Genomic DNA, 13,363 nt, shown 5'->3' on the forward strand with positions numbered 1-13,363 from the left:
AGAATTATATAATCCAAAATCATATTACAAGAGAAAATGGTTTATAAGTACCGGTTCATCGAACATTATTAAATAATCGACATACAGAAACTTTTGCAAATTGAATAAACCGTCGTGTGTAGATCTTAGTTTACGAAACGCATATCTCTCGCGTTTGACTTCGAAGCTCGCGGGGACGGCGTAGCTAGACCAAAAGAGCATCTGCCCGAAATACCTTGTAACATTCTCTAGGAGCGCGTGTAACACACTAACACACCCACATGCCCGCAGAAATTTCCTGTCGCGTTAGAGTACAAAGCCCCACGACGCGAAATTTATTTAGGGCTCGCGCTGCACAATTTGCTACGAATTCGCTGCGACGTGCGCGCGCGCGTCTAGAAATTCACCCTCTCAGCAATAGGTTGAGGTAAAGTGGGATTAACCGAGCCAGAAAATTTTTCAAACGACGTAATGTTAAGAAAAGAACCGTGTATATAATTATTATAATACGAGAGAAATATGTTAAATTAAATTATTATCAACGCTATATCGATCAAACTCAACTCTCTTTAATAATTTTCCAATTAGTCTGAACATTACCCAAAATTTTACATAAATTATAGAGAATATATTATTGTCTACATAATATTGTCTATAGTAAAAATATGTAGATTTCAATAAGACGGTTTTTACTCTCGACTTTTTAGAAGAATATATACACATGAAATATGGATGCTCAAAGCTGTCTTCAAATTTTACCAAGTGTTGAACCGTTGTGCTTTCAATCTGTCGATGCAATTTGCTCTTTCCCCGTTTATACTGTCACGCAAAGTTTGATAGCGGCACTGGCAATAAGGGTGGTACGTGTCCGATGCAGTTTTACCCATGTCCTTCCTTATCCCATCTTTATGTCTCTTCCATTTTGCGAGACGTGCAGCAAATTAGTTCGTTAGGTGCGGGGTTGCGATGTCTTGCATAATGGATTCCCGACGTGAGCAAGGCCCTTTCATGTCTATAGTCGGTTCAGCCATCTACTCGACTAATTAGCTTGCCTTGACACAAACACGGCAGTTGCGTAAATTATTGCACCAACACGAACGCCGCGCTTTGATAGAACTGACCAAGCATGAAGAACTCTCGCTTTCAATCACTTATCTTTACGTTTGCTTTTATGAGACCGCAAGTTAAAACGCGATAAAAAAAGAACTACGTCAAAGCTCTTCTCTCTCATTAAGATTTTGTTTTTATTACTTTGCCTGCTTAATCTTTTATAAACATCTCATTATCTCATTATAAAAAGCTTGCTGTTACATTTTCTTCTCTTTAGTTTGAAATATATGCGTAAACTTGAATTTGTACATTGTACATGCAGTAGTTACATACTATTCTCTGCAATAGCTGCGCAATATATAAGATATGAGGTTTATCGTATGAAACACGGCTGCGAGAAATGGATATCCGTGTTTATCGTCCGACCTTGTGACTATAACGCAGTTGTGTAGAAACCGTGCGTCTCTTGTATTATTATTATCTCGCGTAGAAAACATTATTAAATCGTTGAAATTTTACGAAATGCGTAGACTACACGCCGCCATTGTGTATTAAATCTCGAAATATTCACGGTAGTACAAATGGAATGAGCCGACAAAAATTCAAGGCTTGATTCACCCTTAGGCCTAGTCATATTGTATATCGCACTCTCATGCCATTCGTACATAATGCATGCCAGCAGTAAGGTTGGGAATGTGGTTGATCGTACCGCAGTGTGCAGACGTTTAACCGTTGCTTCGCATTCGCGTGTGCGGCTTTGTGTTAGATAAGACTCGAAGCACGCATTCGATCACAAATGCAGAGATACCTGCGTGTAACGCGTACCTTACCATCGAGGGTAATAAACGTAACCGAACCGCCTGTGGAATCAATTCACATAAGTCGAACCAGAGCGGCGCGGGCGAATCTTGCATTCCACGAACCAAGAATAGTATACCGAAGCGAATTCGCTTCGCGTATGCAATTAGCAGTTGCCATCGCGTCACGAAGTATCATTTGATCTTTCTGAATGTAATTTGAGAATTCAAACGCGCGCGTCGATCCCACGCGATTCGAAACTGATATCATTTCAATGAACGTCATGCTCGCATTTTACGTCAGCATGGCCCACATCGGATCTCGCATTTACCTCGCAGATTCGCGGTTTATGTCAGTATGTGGAGCGAGAGAACATGACTAGGTAGAATGGTCGGCGGATTCTCCGTTGCGTATTTGATTTCCCGTACTTTAATTAGATTTTTCCTCATTTTGCTCTGCCGACATTTTCCTGCAGAAAAGCTTCTTCTCGATGGAAAGATTATATATTGCCACAGCCAAATGCGCTTATATTTTGCTTGCAGCGGTTATAGTGCACTTTTCTCAAAATTAACTTTAACATGCGTGTATTGTCTATTTTTATTCTATTCCGTTCTTTCTCCGTTAATGCTTTCCTAGAGACCCGCTGTACGCGCGTGTTTCAGATTGAGAAACGTTGAGAATTCTATAAAAGTTGAAACGACATGCAGCTTTCTGTTGTGTAAATAAATATTCAATTTTAGCGTTACGTAAAAGAGAGACAGTGGATGCTTTGTGTGACATAGAAAATATTAAACAGTCGACACGCCTGACCGTGTAACCGTGTGCACGCTCCGATATCGCAAAAGAGTGAGCCGTCCTTTTTTCCCCTAACACGCCACTATAATGGATATGCAAATCATATTAACGTCAGTTGATGGCTTAATTCAGTTTGTGTCGAAATTTTTGGATATTCTTTTTGCGCCGATACTATGCCGATAAGCATTATTTACGGTATCCTTGTTATCAGAAATTGTTCTTTTTTTTTAATTAAAAAAAAGTATATATGTATAAAATAAGTTAAAATCTAATTTGTCATTTTTGTATATATATTTTACACGAAGAATTGAAAAAGAAAGTACTGTTCTATTATTTACTACAACTAAATTAGTTGATAATTAGTTAAAAATAATTTAATTTAGAAATGTGATTAAATTGACTTATACTGTATATATACATCGATTAAATTCATAGATTATATTATTTTTACTAAACGCGCATATTAATTTCTTTTATTTCTATTATCAATATATTTTATAGTGAAAGAAGAAGCGAAAGCATAGGTAAACATATTGTCAATATATTGCATCGGAATATAATTGTAGAATATAAACAATCTTTTAGAGTCACTCGCACGTTGTTGTACTCGTTGCTCAGGCAAAAGCTAGAAATTTGGTGTAATGATTTTGCATTTAAGTAGGATAGTAGAAACCATTTTGTGATAATGGTTCCTTAAGTAGCGTTAGAATTGTCCAAAGTACCGTTTTGACAAAATATACCGTGTCCTCGTAATTTCGTCAAAAAGTGCTTCGTGCGGTGGTAATTTCAATGTTTAGTGCCTCTTATGTCGATACGCGGTTTCATGATAATGCGAATAATATTGTGCAGTAGATAGAAAAACATGTTTTGTTCATTTACCGCATTATCCACCGCGCTATTTGCGTATAATATGCATTATTAGGTTTGTATAAACAGAAAATATGTTTAGATATGTTCGCATTACTTAACGATATCTTTGCCAGGCGATGCCCCATCAAGATAGCACGTTTTGGATAGCTATAGAAATTGCTAGCTATAATTCTGCAGATAACAATGCAGCTGCATATTCATGAAGGCGCTCTACAAAATGCAATAGCCATTTATCTGTCGTTATATGGGAATCCAGAATTTCCAATAGCCACGATTACAAAAATCGCAAGTGAGATCGTGCCGCAATGCGCGGACTGCTGACTCTGAATGTTGATGAAATTCCCGAAGTAAATTTAACAAAAGACTTCCCGACGTCCCGTTTTTTGAATACGAAATACTTATTCAATCGCATGCGACCTCACGCTTCCTAAATAAGCTATGACTGCGGAGAATCTAGTTTCGCTGGGATGCGCTTTTACATGATACCCACGTTCCGCAGACACCGGCACAAGGGGGATTCCGAAACGACGCCTTCCCTTCCGTATTCCCAATAGTAGAAGATTCCACGTACAACCAATCGCGTATATACATACGTACAGCGAGTGTATAAAACTGCTTGCTTTAACCAAATGCGTACTCCAATTTTTGCGAAGCTTAACATAAAATACCGAAAGACGAGAGAAGATGGGAGGAAAGGATCGAAGATGTTTTGTCAAATTTGGGACAAGATCTTGTATTCGCATAGTACACTAATTTGGTATGCATGTCGATGAATATTGATGAACTCTTTCGATAGCGGAGCTTATAAGCATAAATTAAACTTCAATTATTTGCGCAATATTGATGAGCTCGTGTGCGTGCCCTATCCTAGAAACTTTGTTGCAAAATCAGAGGACGGCATTTTCATGCGGCAAGTATAAACTTGCTTTTGTGTGCGTATTAACCTATTATACGTTCATAAATAAAGCAACTTGAAACTTTAATGTTTTTGCTTTTGATCAAGTTTCCTTTGTCGCGAGAGAAATGTCTTGCTTTGAAAGAAGGCTTTTACAATATATATTTCGTTACTTCTTTCAATAGCTTCGCTTATCCAATGATATAACTATACTTGGCGCATTCGACTCTTTTATAACTTGAAGACTACAACAAACTTTCACAATTTTAAACTGTATTAAAGTTTTTCAAAGATGTTCTTAATGTTTGAACTGTATTTTGCGATTAAAAAGCTTGCCATGATCGATAATTTTACCAAGTAAATCTCTTGGCGTTTTTTTTTGTTGTTTCCATAAATTCCGCAACACGTTACTGTTTTCTTTCAACGCTAGGGAAATCAGGCACGTCCAGTGCCAAAGTTACGCACTTAAACTGCATTCTACGAAACGTGTGATTAAAACAGGTAACGCAATACGTCAACCGTATTTCACAACAATAAACTCTGGAGATTCGTTTTCAGATATGCCGTATCGAGTGACACCCGAAACTACTGAACACGTATTTCAACGGGCGCGCGATATCGTATGGCGTATATTTTCCCGAGCTAAGTGCTGTTCGCAGTGTAAAAGCGGAATTGATGTATTACGCCGACTGGCACGTTCCAATTCGCACCGTGGCCGCGGTAATGCTTGCGGTGTTTCGGACAGCTCCCACTGCACAGCATTATGATCATGACAGAAACTCGAGCGCATAATTCCGCGTACTTGCGCGTCTTGTCTGGCGTCTGGTATTATTCGCTATCGGACAGGCCTGATGATGACTGATGGAAGTCGGCCTATTCGATTTGTCGTGACGCGACGGGAAGGAGGGGGACGGGGATGAAGGGGGGTGAAAAAGTGGAGTGGATCGCAATTACGGAGCTTCTGCCGCGACGTCCGTGGCATCAAACGGGGAATTACCTCGTCTCGGCCGACAATTAGTCCGGTTTCGAACTCTCTACCGTCCTCCATTGTACGAGAAATCTTTTACCGAGCCTGCGCGCGGCAGAAATAGGATTATTGTCTCTACCCCTCGATCCCTTTAAATCTCATTTCGGACAGACGTGTCTTTTCCCCCCATTTTCCGTGACCCAATCCTCCATCGAAGGGAGTTTCGTGGCAAGAACATTAACCTCGATGTCGAACCACGATTCTTACATCTTAATCTCTCCTCCGGTTAAATTTATATATGAATAGCTTAAATGTTTAATCTGTCACATTGCTCTTTTAACAATATCAATTATTTCAGAGCATGAATTTTCGTCGTTAATTTCTTGTCAACGCTAATGAGTTTACGCGCGACAGAGTTTTATCGTTTGAAAGACGCACATTGAGATATATAAACGACAAAGTTTATTTTGCTGTTGACGGTACTGCAGCACGGAAGCTATTCTCCGACGTGTTTTCAAAGTTTAGGAGCTAGAGCTGGAGCTGGAGCTGTCTTCTGACAATCAGAGTAAACGGAAGAGGAAGTCGGTGCGACCGGCAAAGATCCCGACTGTTCGAGAACAGCTAGTTACAAATGATAAAATAACAGAGTTCATTTAATCTCTCGTTCGTGCCTTTCGTTAATTGATGAGAATCAGCATTGTTTCCTGGCAAGGTAAACTTCGACTATTCTCCTTTCTCGTCCGCGCTCGTTAGAAAAGACGAACCGTTCATTTTCATGAATCATTTGATACAATTGCATTGATTTCGTATTCATTTATGTTTCTTATTAACATTGCAAATATTTAACTAGTATTTAAGTTACGGTTTTTGACGAATTTTGAATTTATTAGACTTCTATGGGTTAAAAACTTTGAAATTTTAACATTTTTAAAGGTTTTAAATAACAAGAGCTCCGTCTAAAAACATTAGGTTTCAAATAGATTCTGAATGAAATAAACAAGTTGTTGTTACCAATTTTTGCATTCTATATATTTGGACGTCTGCTTTTTTAAAATTTAATTCGTCAAAATTTCTTTTGAAATGCATCGAAAACACTAATATTCTTTTGGAAATAAATAGAATATTCTGTTGGTTACATCTAGAGACTAAAATGCCAGCATTAGTTTCACAAAAGCAGAGTTCTGCAGCTTTTCTATTCTGTAATTGTTTGTATCGCTGAAATATCGTCCGTATTGCTGAAACGGCAAAGAATTTAATTAAGCATCATCCTCTTATAACAATGCGATCAATCGTTGATGCTTGAAGACTACATCCGGTTAATTAAAGCTATTAAAACGTAGGACTCGAAATAAAGGATTCCGGGAATCTCGAGAATTTGCTCACGCTCTTCGGTTCATTCTTCCGCGTGGAATTTGTTTTATCGCGCACGGCTAAACTACTCCCATAAATTACTTTCTCCATGCGATCAGATAATGTCCTCAAATTCACGCGCACAACTTCCGCCGTAGATCAATCTCTTCCCCAACCTCCGCTGGTTGAATGGGCGACCGAGGGACTCGCGCTGCTTCGAAAAACAGCGTAACATTGCGCCGGATTTCGAAAACAGATCGTTTCGAAAATTCGCCAGACAAATCTTGCGACTTGAATCCGTTATCATAATTTTTTTTTTCAAGCATCAATATTTAAAGTTGTTACAAATGTTGGAAATCGGAGAATTTGATATCGTTAAACCGTGTGAACCGCGATCTTACGTTAACATCAGGATAATGTAAGACCGCGATTTGCTGTTCTATTAATTAATTTATTAACGATAATAAATTGTCCGATTTTAAATAAAATATTTATTAATATAAGATTTGTTGTTATTTATTAACATAATATATTAATAATAATATAAGATTAAAAGATATTTAAAATTTTATGTATTTTATAAATTTATTTATGAATTTATATACAAGAATCTGTTATACTGATTTTGTAGATGTTTTCGTTATTCTATTGTGATGTTAGAGCATAATACATTGCATGTACACTTGTGCCATCGTACGTGAAAAATTAAATTTCAGATCGACTAAAGCTTTAAAAATTAAACGTGGAATGGATACGAAGCTAAATTATGCATCATGCAAATGCGTCTAAATGGAACGGTTTGAAAATAGATGGCCGCGGATCGGTATATTCGTGGAGGGTAATAATAAACAATTTATCTCTCGCTATTTGATGAGACGTGTCAGAATAAAACCTCAAGGCGATGGATGAGCAATCGATCGTCGGTTATTTACGTTTCCGGGAAGGACGAGCGTAAAAGTGCAACAAAAATGCAGGGACATGCAGGGAAACACAAAATTTCCATCGTGCTGCGTGTAAATGCGGTATGGCCGGAAAGAGACGGGTATATCACGGTAGACGGCTACCACACGGAAATTGCCCACCTGCCTGGTTTCCACGATCTCTTCATCCCCCAGTCGCTATTTCGACACGTAGATATATGATAAATCGAAGTGCATCGAGGCACTTTCTCATCCGGGGAAGAAGATACCATGCAAACGTGTATTGGAAATTTTATCTCTCGTCATTTTCGCAAAATATATACTTTCGTAATTAATAATCGCTATTAAAATGATGTATTACGGTAATATTATATTTACATTGTCCAATAAAAACATGGGAAGGCTGTTGTTGTCACACGTTTACATTGTACGTTTCGTGCTTTCGCTTGCTGCAGATAATTTAATTCTTGAAATGCGAACATATAATATGTATAATGATATGTGACCGCATGAGTCGGTTACAGAAATTTACGAGTGAATAAATACGGTAGCTTCTCTATTCCTTCGAAAATAACAGACGTGTCTTTTTCTTTGAACTGAAATATAGAAGTTATTCCTTAGTGTTTTTATTTTTAATTAATTTTCTATTGCACAGGAAAAAAAGAATAGACAATTTTGTCAAATAATGAATGCAATAGCAAATAAAAAAAGCAATGCATTTCTATTTCTAGACTGCATATCAAATTATTGCAAAATTAAATTGTAATTGTCTCTTCAATTTTTCTTTAACGACTGTATAGATAAAATTGTAAAGAGAATATGATTTCAGATGCTCACACATGCACAATGTATTACACAAACATGTATATGTATATATTATCTTTTTTTTTCTAATTTTATATTCGAGCAATATTTTTCTAGTTATTCTCTGATGATTTTAGGAATGATATTTCTGAGGCTTCTACACAGTCGTAATCACTTTAATAATATCATTTCATGCAGCTTGCTACCGCTTCCATCATTACTATCCTTGGGACCAGCGGACGTAGCACTGGAAAATATCGATTCTCTGTGGAAATCATCTTAATGCCGACTGGCTGGTCTTGAATTAAGGTCAATAACCAAGATGGATGAGGCTTATGGAATTTCTCTGCAGGATATTTGTAGACCTCTGTCTTCTTGTTTCCCATCACACCAGCTGAACTGTCCGCTTGCTTAATCTTGATATTTCCTTTCCTTTCTTTTCCTTTTCTTTTTCCTTCCATTAGTTCCCAGATAATTAGATTGATGGTAATGCTATTTATATTAAATACGTTTGCTGAAATTTTCTTTGGCGCGAATGCAACATATGTGTACATAACAGGCTCGCACAATTAATATCTCACTGCTCAACATTATCAATAAAATTATTTCTACATTATTGTTATCTTATGAGTGTGTGTGTAATAAACAATGTGTTTTAAAACCTATTATGCAGACAACTCAAAGTTTAATTTAATTTAATGAACATTAACTTAATTAAAATTCACGTAATTAGTATCTAATTTAATTAATTTAATTTTACGGAAATGATAACACGCAGATTGTTAAGAACTAAAATTAATTACTATGTAAAATTTTTAATTTAACGATTTAATATACATATACGCGCGCTTATAATAAACATGAAACATTAAATCCTCATTAGAGCGTTTTAGCGTAATGTTAGAAAATCTACGTTAAAGATAGTTGGTTGGCTGAGGTATGTACTGGCACGCGCATCCCGTCGTATTACCGGATAGACCATGGGTATAAGGACAGAAATTAGGAGCGGTCTAAAGTTTGATAATTAAGAGAGTACTATTCGCTAGAGTGGTTTGTAAGTTACGATGGAGTGCGCGTGGTTTAGCTACCGTTATCTTCTATATACGTGATACTCGAGCGCCGCTGCATCTTAACTTCGACCTTCGATCCGGTCTTCGTGGTCCTCTCTGCGCTCCTTGGCTGGCGCAGTTAATGCCACTCCTATCCTCTTAAGATATCGCATTATCACTAAGAAGCTTTCCGCGCAGGACGCAAACTCTCCGCAAGTATAAAAGTGGATCGGATTAAAACTTAACGTGGATCTTCGCATAATTGCATTTCTAACAAGCACGCCCATTGCAACGAGGTAACGGTGACCTTCCTCAATTACACGGGGGCTCTATTAAACGAAGTGTCGGGCCAATCAAATCCTTGTGGCGAAAACTCGTTACAAAGTGGCGAATTAATCGATGTATTAAACTAGTAAATCTGTTCTTATAGTTCACAATCGAATCGTTTTATTACACAATTCGATTTTTACGTAACGTATCGATTTATCGTTATATATATCATATATTCTTCACTCTTATAAATGTTTAGAACGACATGTACTAATCGATGAATGCTCGTACTCTGCTGAAAGCATGCAATTGCGTTGCGGCACATCACTTTGTTTAAGTTCTCTTCACACCGGCGTCTATCCATTACCTCCTTTCGGTTCTATGACTCTATCGCTCGCAACTTCTGACTGAAGCCCGACGGTGTTCAAGTTAACCAGAACTTATACCTAGTTTATGCACCTGTCTCTTCCCTCTTATAACCTCTGTAAACGCGGTTGCGGCCTTTGCCGCAAGCTGCTATTCCTGCGAGCGCGAGATTGCAGCCGCTTCACCGTAGAATTCGCAACCTGGAGCACCCCGTCGAGGAGCGTATCAGGTTTACGCACCGCTGGTATCAAAATACCAGGCACAATTCAATATAGTTAGCGCATCTTCTATTAAGATCTGTCAGTAACAAGCTTAACTTTCGACGACCAATTATCGCGCTGGTCTAAATTTTAACGTGAATATCCGCAACTCTCTAGTCATGGTAAATCCTGAATTTTCTGAATGCAAGATATCGCGGCTTTCTAATTTTACACGAGCGCAAACGAGTAACTATTAACTGTTTAAAAAGGTTTACGAAAAAAAGTCGAAAAGAAACCTGTATATTTCCTAGACAGCCACAGAGGATTATTGCATAAATTATTGTGTCGAGGATGGACAAAAATGGCTGTTTGCTTTGTGTATTTTTACTGGATTTATTTTAACATAATAGGAATTTGTAAAAACAGACTATTGGTGTGAAAGTTAAACGTTACAAAAACGGTCGTTTATTCGTGAGTGGAAATAACTCTGTATCGGTAAAACAATAATACTCCAGGATTTCTTGGTAATAATATATTTATGTAAATACTGATAACCGTAAATATATAAAATCAGCATGATTTCAAACGTATGATAAATTTAACGTTATGCTTATTTTACCTGACTGTTGTACATATATAAACAGCATGAAATGTGCTGTAATTATATCTCGAGCACTGTTGCGATTTTCGCGGAAAAAAAGTGATTATAATGAATTTCAGTTCAGCTCAAACTAACAGCATAACTAAATTTAATTAGTTATTGGCGTTAAAATTATAGGTGCCGTTGTAGATCCGAATATCCTGAATAAAATTTTAAGTAAAAATGCTCTAAATTTATTGTCCAAATTCATTTTATTTTACTCGAAGTCGAGATCCTCAAATTGGACTCCGTGATGAAAGTAAAATTGAACGAAGTAAAAAAAATCCATAATGTTACGTCTTTTATCCTATTCTCTGCGATTCTTATGAGAAATACTCCATCTGTTGGCGGTGTTGCCATTTGCTCGTAGATTTGTTACAACTGCTGCGGCTGTTAAATAAATTAACAGATTCCATCGATATAATTATAACAGGCAAGTGAACTTTGCTAAGAAACTGTTGCAACAACAATGCTGGCAAATTTCTCTTGCTGCAATAGTAAATACAGTTTTAGCAAACCATAACTATAGATGCGTCCGTGAAAGTTTTTCTTTCCGCGTTAGAGCTGCTTCACGTTATTTTACAATCTAAGTTATCAACACATTTATTAATAAATAACAAACAAAGCTCTCAAGTTACGCGATATTCTACATGGTATTCCTGGCATTCTACGCAAACTCTAATCAAATTTCGCTTTTGTTTTCCAGATAATTCACGGCGTACACATCGAGCCAGCGCACGAAGTAAAGAAACGTAGCATCAGTCAGCCAGTGCGCATTCTGCTATCTTACGACGAGAGCGTCTTCAGGTGAGTTCGTACATACGTGTTTCCGCGAAATTCAACGATATTTGTCGACGGGCATGGGAAATTACGGAGAGTTACGGGTCGACTATATCGGGGTATAAATCGAGTTCACCTTGCAGCACAGCGAATTGCCGCTAACTATCTTAAGCGGCAATCTCCTGCGAGTAATCGAAAATAGAGGAATGTTCAGCTCTAATTTGATTTATTCGCGAATTCGGGTCCTTTCGCGATTTCGTGTGACGTGGAAAATTTATCTAAATATCGGAATAAGAAAGAACTTTTGATAATATTTCTCCCCGTGTCATAAAATGATTGAAAAATCAATGAGCATAACCATGAAAATAATGTAAATTTCTTAGTACATTTTAGTTTCAGTTCATCTTTCTAATTTCTTCATTTATAACATTTTATAAAATTATTTAAAATCCTGAAAGAATAGTTTTTCCAGGTAAAACAAGTAATTCGGCACGTGTAATTAGGTTAACATACTCTGTAATTTCTTCCTCTTGCGATAATTAATCTCTTTCGCACGCTCGCAAGTCACTGGATTAAATACTGGTTTTTACAAACGTCGTCTTGTCGTCACGCGTACAATGGGTGTGTCCCATCGCATCTTCGCACTTTGTATAACGCACAGCGAGATCTTTTGCGCGGAGGTCTAATTTAGTAAAGTGCTCATAAATATTTTCTCTGCCGTTTAATTTTCAAATGGTGGCAGAAATTAGCTCGACTATCGCGCAATACTTTTGTTACTCCATGACGCTGCCGGGTTACCTGTCGCTTACTCGCGTCGAGAAAAGAACGATACAATTCACTTCTCCCGCAGGTATAGCTTCCATCTGTAATTGTCGCCGTCCTTGCGGCCGTTATTTCTAATTCGCGTGAAAATTACTGTAACGCCGTGAGGCGTTCCATAAACATTTACATCGCAAATATACGATCGCATTTGCCATTTCCAAGGAATCTACTCGAATCGAGAGGGGGTATATGCTCCAACGTGAAAACTCCATCGCGAATTTCGATATTGCCAGGTAATGTCTTGAAGAGCTACGATAATGGTACCCGAGACGGCGAATTTTGCACAGTTATTAATATTTGTATTATTTTCTGTGTAAAGTACTGATATTCTTACCTACGGTTATTTCTTGAGAATACCACTGCAGAAATTTAGGGCCGTTGCTGATAATATCTATTCGCATCCCTTAGTGTCTTCTCCCGCAACTGCGGAAGGTAATGCGTTAAGGCTATAATAGCTGGAAACATGATAAGCAAAGATATCGTTATCGTTTCAAATGGCGATTTCGCGGTAGTTAATGTGGGACATAATATCAGAATATGGCACTGTTACTAGCATTGTGTATAACGTGGTACTTGTACATTATTAATAAACGATCGTTTCACTTCAAGCACAGTATCACGCGATGTCACGAGACATTTTATTTAAAAATAAAAAAAATTGAATCAGTCTCATTATAGTAGATAAAAATATGTTAGCATTGTTTTCAATACAAATGACAAGATTCGTAATTATTGAGTAAAACTTTCCTGGTAAAAATGTATGCAGTTTTCCTAGACATCCAGTTATTATTTAATAGGGTCACTGCAC

General features: G+C 37.5%; 1 protein-coding gene across 2 annotated transcripts in view; it reads left to right on the forward strand.

Annotated features, from left to right (window-relative positions):
• Nucleotides 1-13,363, forward strand: part of LOC105193225 (leishmanolysin-like peptidase) — a 269,152-nt gene that overhangs the window by 113,582 nt on the left and 142,207 nt on the right. For both annotated transcript variants that reach the window (XM_011157595.3, XM_039458987.1), the window contains one exon: nt 11,660-11,760. In XM_011157595.3, coding sequence (XP_011155897.1) covers nt 11,660-11,760 — 101 coding nt within the window. The remainder of the gene's footprint in view (nt 1-11,659; nt 11,761-13,363) is intronic.

Source organism: Solenopsis invicta, chromosome 16 (genome assembly GCF_016802725.1).
Source record: "Solenopsis invicta isolate M01_SB chromosome 16, UNIL_Sinv_3.0, whole genome shotgun sequence".
Lineage (NCBI taxonomy): Eukaryota > Metazoa > Arthropoda > Insecta > Hymenoptera > Formicidae > Solenopsis > Solenopsis invicta.